At 43.5% G+C, this 11009-nt stretch overlaps 1 protein-coding gene across 1 annotated transcript; it reads left to right on the top strand.

The window, feature by feature from the left end:
* Nucleotides 1-876: 876 nt before the first annotated feature.
* Nucleotides 877-10052, top strand: CLRN3 (clarin 3). Its single transcript, XM_009907108.2, has 3 exons — nt 877-1105; nt 8188-8367; nt 9778-10052. The coding sequence occupies exons 1-3, from the start codon at nt 877-879 to the stop codon at nt 10050-10052; spliced, it is 684 nt and encodes a 227-aa protein (XP_009905410.2).
* Nucleotides 10053-11009: the final 957 nt, after the last annotated feature.

Genomic DNA, 11009 nt, shown 5'->3' with positions numbered 1-11009 from the left:
CCCTTAACATATCGACTAGTTCATTGAAATGAATCCCTAATTCAAGGTATTTGAAACCCAAATTCAAGGTATTTGAATCCCTAATTCAAGGTATTTGAACCCCTAATTCAAGGTATTTGAATCCCTAATTCAAGGTATTTGATTCCTCCTGTCAAAAAAAAAAGGGGGGGGGGAAGAAAGGCAAAATAAAGGAAAAAAAATGGTTTTAATAAGTTATTGCATTAAAATATGTAGAATTTATTTAAGAAATGTAGCTCTTCCTTTTCAAAAATGGCCTGTTGATAACAGAGGTTTACCAAAAAACCCCCAAGACTCCCCAAGTGTTCTCACAAAGATCACAAATGATTTAAAAGAGGTCTCAAAAGAAAGAGCTGCGGAGCAGGCTGGGAATTTGAACAGAGAAGGAACATTCGATTACCCTTCACCATAACACATTAGATACAGATATAGCAAAAATGCTTCCTAGCCTGGTAATCAGCCTTTCAAGAGAAAAAGCAAGAACAGGCCAGGAAATTTTGTCAGCTAGTCAAAATATCTCCCCAAAAGTGGTAAGATGAGCTGGGACCCGGTGAATGTCAGGCTTTAGAGCTGTGATCTGAAAAGCTATGGTTTGGCAAGGCAATCATAAATCATCTGCTGATGATCCTGCCTGGCCTTTGCCAGGCTGGTTTTGTTGTAACTATAGCAACAGGGACCAAAGTTCAATTATTTTACATTTTTATTACCACTGCTGTTGGTTTAAAGTTTACCGAGGGCAACTTTCTGCTAGCACAGTGAACAGATCCCAGAGCACAAGGAGGAGGAAACAACCTCATGCTAAGCAGGACTAAAGAGGAGAAGACACTCTGAACTGGTGGAAAAGCTCTGCGTGACAAAATGCCATCCAGACAAAAAACAGGCATGTTTGTTTCTGCTTTTTTCACCTGTGTTTGCTCTTTTGTGATGATTTGTGTGGTGCTGGCGACCCAGCACTGGATGAGTAGCAGGATCCGCTTCTCTGGCACAAACTCCAGTGTTACTGTCAGTCTCACCTATGGACTTTTTAGTGGTACCTGTGAACAGCTATTCGAAGCAGGACTCCAGGTTTCAGAAGAGAATTTCCAAGGTGAGTGGAAATGGACCTTGCATCTTCTTGCTTGTACAGGTGACAGATCTAGGAGCCACGGCTCATTCTTATGTTCATTGTGATTAGAATGCTTTAAGTGAGAGCTGTAAAGCCAGATTTTAGATTAGCTGGAAGGAAGAAGCTCTGCACCATGAGGGAACAGGCTGCCCAGAGAAGCTGTGGATACCCCATCTCTGGAACTGTTTAAAGCCAGGTTGGATGGGCCTTTGAGCAACCTAGTCTAGTGGGAGGTATTGCTGTCCATGGCAGGGGGATGGGAACTAGAACAGAATCATAGAACCACAGAATCATTGAACCACAGAATCATTTTGGCTGGAAAAGACCCTTAAGATCATCAGTTCCAACCATTAACTCTACTAAGGCTGGTACTAAACCATGTCCCTTAGCAGCACATCTCTGCATCTTTCAATCAACTGCAGGAAGGGAGATTCAACCACCTCCCTAGGCAGCCTGTTCCACTGTTTGAGAATCCTTTGAGTGAAGAAGTTTCTTTTAATATACAGCCTAAGCCTTCTCTGGTGCAACTCAAGGTCATTTTCTCTCATCCTATCAGTAGCTGATCTTTAAGGTCCCTTGCAACCCATACCATTCTATGATTCTATTAAGATAGACTGGGGATTTAAGTGCTATAAAAAAAGACCTCGAAAAAGCAGCACAAAAATACAGCAGCCTTCTTGCCAATAGCAGCTTCTACCTGTGATCTGAGCCTACACCTTGGAACAAGGGAAAAAGACAGAATAGGAACTGTGTGGAAAATTGATTTGAATTTTCAGAAGCTTTCAGTGAGGAGTGAAAAAAGCCACACTCACTTCCATTTTGCATTAAAGGATTAGACACCCAATTCATCCTTTCAGAGTTATTTTTAGGTTTTCTTTCAAACCTGTTAATTTTTTGATGGAAAACATTTTTACCAACTATTACCAAATGGGTATCATTTTTATAGAAGGAGGAGTTTATGAAGCTTCTAAGGAAAACACAAAGAATTTAAAACAAAAACAACTAATAATGGATATGATGATAATGGATGACAACACAGTTTGTCCCCTTTCACACGGCCTTTCTGTCATCTTCTACGAGGCCTTTCTTCCCCCACCCAGTGTGAGGGTTTCAGGTGACTGAGATGTGATTTGCATACAAGATTATTAGAATAACATTTCAGCAAACACCCAGGAGATTCAAATTAAACTGCCTGTCATGTTGATCTGCAACAGATCTTACTTGGTGTACATCTGTAGTTCTTGATGGTTTTCCTCAGTAGTAGAGTGATTACAGAATTAAAATGATAAAAATAGTCCAACAATTATGGAGAAAAGAAGAACTGGGAGATAAGGGAGGAAGAATGGTGGACAAGCTGAAGGAGTTGGAGCTGTTCACCCTGGAGAAGAGAATAGAAGACTCAAAGGGGTCTATAGAGCAGCCTTCCAGTACCAGAAGGAGTCCTACAGGAAAGCTGGGGAGGGACTTTTTCCAAGAGCTTTTAGCGATTGGATGAGAGGGAATGAATAGAAACTGGAAAAGGGTAGATTTAGACTGGATATTGCAAAGAAATGCTTTACAATGAGGGTGATGAGTCAAAGGAACAGATTGCCCAGGGAAGTCACAGATGTCCCCTCCCTGGAGGTGTTCAAGGCCAGGTGGGATAAGGCCTTGAGAAACCTGGGCTGGTGGAAGGTGTCCCTGCCCACGGCAGGAGGGTCGGAACTATATGATCTTCAAGGTCCCTTTCAATTCAGACCATTTTGCGATTCTAAAAGCATTCACAAAGCACAAAGGTAGATAAACCTGAGAGCTGTTGAAAGATTAAGGGCTTGAACTCATTTCACATCTGTTAGTGTCTCACTAAGTTCAAAGCAATAACGTATCAACACATACAGGTGAAAGGGAAAGGTCATTCGAAAGAAAAGTAGCAAAGATTAGGAAGAGTAGGCCAAACAATTCTGAAACATGGGGTATTCCCCCCCTCTACTCTGGCCTCATGATACCCCCACCTGGAGTACTGCATCCACTTCTGGTGTCCCAACAGAAGAAGGGCATCATGGGTTAGCTGTTTAGGTGGTGTTGGATTGGTTGATGGGTTGGACGCGATGATCTTGAAGGTCTCTTCCAACCTGGTTTATTCTATGTATATTCTATGTATCAAACTTTTGGAGTGGGTCCAGAGGAGGCCAGCAAGATGATCAGAGGGCTGGAGCCCAGGGAGGTCATGGATGTCCCCTCCTTGGAGATGTTCAAGGCTACTTTGGACAAGGCCTTGAGCAAGCTTTCTAGTGGGAAGTTTCCCTGCCCATGGCAGGGGAGTTGGAGCTAGTCAATCTTTAAGGTCCCTGTCCCACCCAAACCATTCTGTGATTCTATGTACTTTAAGGAATGTTTTCTTTTTAGTAGGCTGGTGTAGGACATACCAGCATGGAGAAGCAGCCAAGGTAGAGCACAGAAGACCTAAGCTTCCAGGTGGTTCCCATCTCCTAGCTCTTCCCCAGTTTAATTTAGTAGAAGAATTGTATCTTCACAGAGGCACCCAAATTCCCAGAATGGCAAAGCTTTACCAGGCAAATTCATGTGATCATAGTTACATTGCAATGAAATCCCTGAACACCAGAGTGTTTTGAGACCATTATTGAGACCATTACATAACAAACACAAAATCATGAGTCATTTACACCAGCCTATTCACAGCTGTATCAGAATAATCAAAGTTATATTTACAAGAAATATGCATTTATGAAGATCATTTATATGTGGTTATAATGCTCAGAGTCGGTGACCTTAGAGGTCTTTTCTAACCAAAATGACTCTACGATTCTATTCTGTCTCCCTGTATCAGCTGGTTCAAGCCCAAAACCTTGTGCCACATGAGAAGGCTTGCTGATTTTAATAGGGCTCCATAGGAAACCAAGAGTGCACCTGCAGAGAGCTGATCATAGGGTGAGGATGCAGCCTGGCAGGAATACAGGGATGTGTCTTGCCTTTTGCACAGCAGACAACACGATCCAATCTCAGGGCCTGGGTTCTACCATCATACAGATTTTAATGACAATTAATGCCGAGCACTCACAGAACACTTCCAGCAGTCAAGGAATATCAGGGTATTTTGCATGCTCTATGGGCAGTTTTGGTGGTGGTTTTCCCACCACCACATACAGAGGTTGGTGATTCTCATATACAAAATGTCATCTTGAATTCTCACATATCAGCCACTTAGGGAGGAACAAAATGAGTGAGCTTCAGGAGCTGCTTTCAACAGCTGCTGAAAGAAGGTTGTGCTTTCTGAATAGTCTAAATATGGATTTGCCCACATCCCTCACTAATTCAGTTGGGCTTATGTCCAAGATGAAATTAACTGATTCTGAATTAATTCCAAGGCTCTATATGAGGCATGATTGCCACACTTTATATTAAGTGTGACTCTGCACAGTCTTGAAATAGGAAAAATACTTCAAAGAATTGCATACATGCTATTTTTAAATTCAAATATTAAGGTCCTCCTAAGACAGTAGATGTCTTCCTTTTGATAATATCCTAAGTGGATTGCCTGTGCTATGGAGATACGAAGTGCTGTGCTTTCACTAACATTTCAGACATCAGTAGAATCATATAATTATTTTGGTTGGGAAAAAACCCTTTAAGATCATCAAGTCCAACCAGTACCTAACTCTACCAACTCTGGTGTGAAACCATGCCCCTCACCACCACATTTCTGCAGCTTTTAAATACCTGCAGGGATGGGGATTCAACCACCTCACTGGAAAGACTGTTCAAGAGTTTGACAACTCTTTCAGTGAAGAATTTTTTTTCCAGTGCCTCACCTAAACCTCTCCTGGTACAACTTGAAGCCATGTCCTCTTGTCCTATCACTTGTTCCTTGGGACAAAAGACCGACACCCATGTCTCCCCAGCCTCCTTTACTCTAGTTGTAGAGAGCAAGAAGGTCTCCCCTGAGCCTCTTTTTCTCTAAGCAAAACAATCCCAGTTCCCTCAGCTGCTCCTCACAAGACCTCTTCTGCAGACCCTTCAGCAGTTTTGTTGCTCTTCCCTGGACCTGCTCCAGGACCATTAAGGAAACCTATAGACATGCTTTTAAATCAAAACATGATCTATCATGTAGGAAGTGTTGCCTGGTGGGGGGTCTCCACTGTGCCCCCTGCGTGTGTTTCTAAATGGCACTGTCATATTGGGGTGTTAGGGGAATAGAAATCAAGAAGGAGTAAATCAAAGACAATAGCTTAGAGAGACAGGAAACTACTGGTAAAAGTCCAGTGAAGGCTACAAAGATTCTGAGGGACCTGGAGCATCTCTGTGGGGAGGAAAGGCTGAGAGACCTGGGGCTGCTGAACCTGGAGAACAGCAGTCTGAGAGCAGATCTTCTTGATGCTCAACAAGAGCTAAAGGGTGGGGGGCAAAAGGATGGGGCCAAACTCTTTTCAGTGGTGCCCAGCAACAGGATAAGGGACAGTGGACACAAACTGGAACCCAGGAGGTTCCATCTGAACATGAGGAAAAACTTGTCTTTGTGAGAGTGGTGCAGCCCTGGCGCAGGCTGCCCAGAGATATTGTGGAGATCACTTCTCTGACGAGATTCCAAACCTACCTGGACATTGTGACACTAGGCAACCCACTGTGGGTGGCCCTGCTTTAGTAAGGGCATTAGACTGGATGATCTCCAGAGGTCATTTCCAAGCACCACCATTCTGTGACTGCACAACACTGAGACCTGGCAAAGGCAATACTCTCTACTTTGATTCTGGCGTTAGGTAATTTCAGAGTCATGTAGAAGTTTTCCAGCTGTGGATTCCACTCAAGTAGATCAGCTACTGTAAATTCCTTCACTCTGCACTGACTGTTCCATTTAGATTAAAAAATCCACCACCACAACCCCATAATTTTACTTAAAGCCTTTACTCTCCTGCTGCTACAGGCACAACAGCCAGAGCTTGGCAAAATCACATCCCCCGAAATGCAGATCACTGTCAGCGAGAGACAAGATCAATTAGAGGGTGCGAGAGGTGCAGCCAGTCAATTCTGGTGATGTTCTGAGGGATAAAATTACGTGAAGGTGCCAGAGGGAAATTACACCAACCTGTCTGATTCAGCTCCAGACTTATTTCCTGAAGTAGGCAATGCCCAAGCAGTAAGATTACTCCAGCATGAGCAGCACCAGCAGCATGCTCACTTCCATTAAATTGAGTGATGTCTCCTGCCTGTCTTCACTGTTCTGCTAGGAGAACTGCTTAAATTTGCATCCGATTTCCCTAACGCATCCCTTACCTGCTGCTTCCTCACACTGAAATTAAACTGCACCAGGAATATTACATAGAATGAGAGAGAAAAGATCCTTTCCATTTATTTCCAGTACCTCTTCTTTTCATTACAAGTGTTTTGGGGTTGGGTTTTGTTTTTTTGTGGCATTTTTGTTTTGGCTTGGTTTTGGGGGTTTGTTGTTGGTTTGGGGGTTTATTGTTTGAGGGTTTTCTTCCTTTTTTTTTTTTAATGGCTTTATCAGTATTTTTCCTGCTATGATTCCTCCCCTAACTAACTGAATCCCTCCCCACTAACTGAATACTTTATGTGATGGCTTTGTAAGAAAAGGAGGACAGAGAGGATGTTTCCCTACAGATGGCTGTCTAGCACTCCAGCCATTCAAGCAGAGCCTGAGACCATGGGTGTGGTGTGTGCTATAGGGTAAAGCAGCCACAGGCACACCATAGCTGCCTATTCAATCTTTACATTGAATAGAGGAGAATGATGTCTTTCAACACAGCTATACTGCAATGACACTCAGAGAACATTCACATTTGTGTCTCTTATTATCAGCAAGACATCGACTAATGAGAAGAATTTAGGCAAAACCTACCTATAAAATGAATTTCAGCCTTGGAGAAGTTGACTATGTGCCACATATAGATGGACAGCCACCCATATAGCTACAGAAACCACACCAGGCAGCAAGCTACACATGTCAGCTGTAGTAAGCTGGAGCAAAATGAAGAGGTGGCAGGATGCTTGATGTTAAGATGCATTTCTGCATTCTATGATCCTATGATTTCTCCTTGACATGTGGCCTCAGGAGTCACAGAATTATAGGAGGTGGAAGGGACCTTTGGAGAACATCTAGTCCACCACCCCTGCTAAAGCAAAGTCACACAGAGCAGATGATGTGTAAAATAGCATAAAATAATGACTTCAGGTCTTAAAGAGGCTCCAAATTGGACTGCAGTCATGTCCAGGGACACTGAGGGGCTGAAACATGTCCAGAGAAGGGCAACAAAGCTGGTGAAAGGGCTAGAGAACCAGTCCTCTGAAGAGCAGCTGAGGGAACTGGAATTATTTAGTTCAAAGAAAAGGCTGAGGGGAGAGCTCATTGCTCCCTACAACTCCCTGAAAGGAGGTTGTGAGTGAGGTGGGAGTCAGCCTCTTCTCTCTAGTTTTAGGTGATAGAGTAAGTGGAAACGGCCTGAAATTGTGCCAGGGGAGGTTTAGGTTGGATATTAGGAACAATTTCTTTCCTGAAAGAGTGGTCTGGCATTGGACCAGGCTGCCCAGGGAGGTGGTGGAGTCACTCTCCTTGAAAGTGCTCAAGAAACATGTGGACATGGGACTCTGGGGCATGGTTTAATGCTCATGGTGGTCTTAGGTTCATGTTTGAGCTCAATGATTTTAGAGGGCTTTTCCAGCTGAATCAATTCCATTATTCTGTGATCCAGGACTGTGTCCAGGTGGGTTCTGAAAGTTGCTGGAGGAAGAGACTGCTTATGCAAATATTTCCTCTTGACATTGCTAGACAGTATTAAGGAAGATAAATTTACTACCCAAGCTGATGCCTAAGAAGTCTGTGAGCCTGCAGTATCAGCAGACATACACTTATTTCAGGCTAAGATACCTTCACCCCATTCTGTATTTGGGTTCATGTGCTGTGTACAAACCTACTGTTCCTTCTGTATCCTGATCTCTACAGATCAGTCAAACCTCTGTTTATTAGCTATTTCACTACATCATAAGCTTGTGCATGCCCACCAGACTGTGCTGGGAAGGTTGACTATCAATGCTGAGCTTCTGTGTTTCAGTTGCAGAGCACCTGACAAGCACCACTGTGAAAAGCATGAACATCGCCATCATTGTCCTTATGGTTCTCAGTTTACTGAGCTCCCTTCTGAGTTGTGGATTTACCTGCACCAATGCTGTCAGTAATCCCTACCAGACATTTCTGGGACCCATTGGAGTCTATACCTGGAATACCTTGTGCGGTGAGTACCTCATCCCATGCTGACTGCTTTCTGCCCACCACATAGATGAATATTGTATTCTTTGATTCCAATGAAATACTGGGAAAAAATTCCACTTGGAAAAAGATTCTTTTCAGTTTTGAGGATTTTTGGACCATGTCTGCTGAAATACCTGAAAACTATCTTTTAAGTATCAGCAAAAATAGTATTGATTAATTCCTGCGCTCAACTTCCACCCATTGCCCCTTGTCCTGTCACTGGGCACCATTGAGAAGAGCCTGGCTCCATCCTCTTGGCACTCACCCTTTATATATTTACAAACATGAATGAGGTCACCCCTTAGTCTCCTCTTCTCCAAACTAAAGAGCTCCAGCTCCCTCAGTCTCTCCTCATAAAGAAGATGTTCCACTCCCTTAATCATTTTTGTGGCTCTGTGCCGGACTCTTTCAAGCAGTTCCCTGAGGTCTTATTGAACTGAGGGGCCCAGAACTGGACACAATATTCCAGATGCAGCCTCACCAGAGTAGAGTAGAGGGGGAGGAGAACCTTTCTCAACCTACTGACCACATCCCAGAATGGCATTGGCCTTCTTGGTCACATGCTGGCTCACGGTCAACCCCCAGGTCATTTTCCCCTTCACTGCTCTCCAACAGATCCATCCCAAATCTTCACTGATACATGGGGTTATTCTTTCCCAGGTGAAAGACTACACTTGGCCTTGTTGAATTTCATTATATTCCTCCCTGCCCAATTCTCCAGCCTAAGTCTTACTGAATGACAGCATAACCTTCTGGTATGTCAGCCACTTCACCCAGTTTGGTCCAACCCTTGACCTGAAATAGAAGGACCATGAGCTCGCCAAAGTAAATATTGGTGAGAAAGTAAACCCTCAACTCGACTGAGGCTTGTGCTTGATTTTACAGCCCCATAAATGCTATGATCTGTAAGTCTGTGTTGGTTTGTCTAAGAATAGTCTGTGAAAGTCCATTATTTCAGCAGAAGATAGAGTTGCCAGTGTCAAAACACCTGGTAGATACTATTAGGTGGTACAAAAGTCCATTAAATACACTCATATTATACTAATGAAATCTTTCGCCTAGTCCAGGCATTCCAAGCAATTTAAATGGCCTCAGGTTGCATCAGGGAAGGTTTAGATTGGCTGGGAGGAAAAATTTCTTTACTGAGTGATCAGGCATTGGAACACATTGCCCACAGAGATGGTGGAGTCACCATCCCTGGAGATGTTCAAAAACCATGTAGACATGGCACTTTGGGACATGGTTTAGTGGGCACGGTTGTGTTGGGTTGATGGTTGGACTTGATGATCTTCGATATCTTTTCCAACCTAAACAGCTCAATGATTGTACTTAGAAGTAGCTACACAAATAAGCCTACAGATCCACCTCTAACATCTGCATTTGTATTTTCTAGGAATCCTTGCATTTATAGCCATGGTACTTTTTCCTGTGAACGTAGAAGTCAACAGCCTGTCTGTGGAGCTGGCCCGCGTATGTTCTTCTTTACTGCAGACACACACTGACTCTACACACATGTATGGATACTCCTACTGGATCATGCTGCTCATTATCTTTCTGAACATTTGTTCTATCATCATCATTTATTTCTATGACCATGCAAGATATTCTAAGAAGAAAGAGCAGGAAAGACCTATTGAAAATGCACCAAAAGATGTCATTCTGTTTTAGGGATACCCCTGGAAAGCGGGTGCAAAGAAAAATGACTTGGAACATGGACACTTGTGGTTGCTCTCTTCCACTGAAATTGAAGATGTGTGAATAGTTCAGTTAACCACAGAGCCTCCTGTGTCTTTAAAGCAACTTGGATTTATCTTTATGTTAGGTATTAGTGTAATATTTATCGGTTTCCGTTGGTACATGTGCTGCCTACACACCTTTAAGTAGACATGGCCCAAAGAGCGTGATGCTAGCACTGACCTGTAGACACCATGCACTTCATGGCTATGCTCTTCCCTGGAGGGATCACTGTGAAAACACACTCTAGAAGGGTTCCTCCTCTCTATACCACCACCATCGCCTTTCCAAGAGGACAGCCAGCCTCATGGCCATACAGTGCAGAGGGGCTTGTTCCCACCTCTGCTTTCTGGATTTTCCTGGACCACAGAACAGCCCCATGGTGACTTCCCCAGCTTTCCACAGGGATGCACCAACATCAGCACCTATAGATGCAGTTCTGCTTCACCCTTTTGGTACAAATAGAAGGATCAGAGATATTGGGTTTGTTGTGTATGCAATGTTGGATCTCAAGGGGCAAAAATAGTCAAACACCAGGAACTCTGGGAATGATGAGAAATGGTTATCAATGCTTCACTTTGTCCTGCAATCCTTATTGATGTCCTTTCCTTACTTAGGGATCTTCTCCTGCAAGGCCCTACTGTACTACCCCCAGTGAGCACAGACCATGGACAAACTCAATTGTGGTTGGTCACCTTCAAATGAAACCTCCTAAAAACAACAGCACTGACCCTTTTTCCATGCTTCCTTTGCTTGGTGCTTTCCTTCACGGCTGGGTGGCAAACAGGGCAGCATGAGGATAGAACTTGGCCTACAGAAGACAAGACAGCATAGGAGCCCAAGTAGCTGTAAGTTATTAATTTGTAGAAATATCATCAATATACTTTTTTC

The sequence above is a fragment of the Dryobates pubescens genome, chromosome 30, assembly GCF_014839835.1.
Source record: "Dryobates pubescens isolate bDryPub1 chromosome 30, bDryPub1.pri, whole genome shotgun sequence".
NCBI classification, from domain to species: domain Eukaryota; kingdom Metazoa; phylum Chordata; class Aves; order Piciformes; family Picidae; genus Dryobates; species Dryobates pubescens.
Note: the sequence above shows the minus strand (reverse complement) of the source record. Positions and strands in the feature narration are given on the sequence as shown.

What these genes read in the sequence shown, in the direction of transcription:
- CLRN3 (XM_009907108.2), top strand. Translation starts at nt 877, where the DNA reads ATGCCATCCAGACAAAAAACAGGCATGTTTGTTTCTGCTTTTTTCACC. An exon ending in TTCAGAAGAGAATTTCCAAG is followed by an intron (nt 1,106 to 8,187) that starts GTGAGTGGAAAT and finishes TCTGTGTTTCAG; the next exon opens with TTGCAGAGCACCTGACAAGC. An exon ending in TACCTGGAATACCTTGTGCG is followed by an intron (nt 8,368 to 9,777) that starts GTGAGTACCTCA and finishes TGTATTTTCTAG; the next exon opens with GAATCCTTGCATTTATAGCC.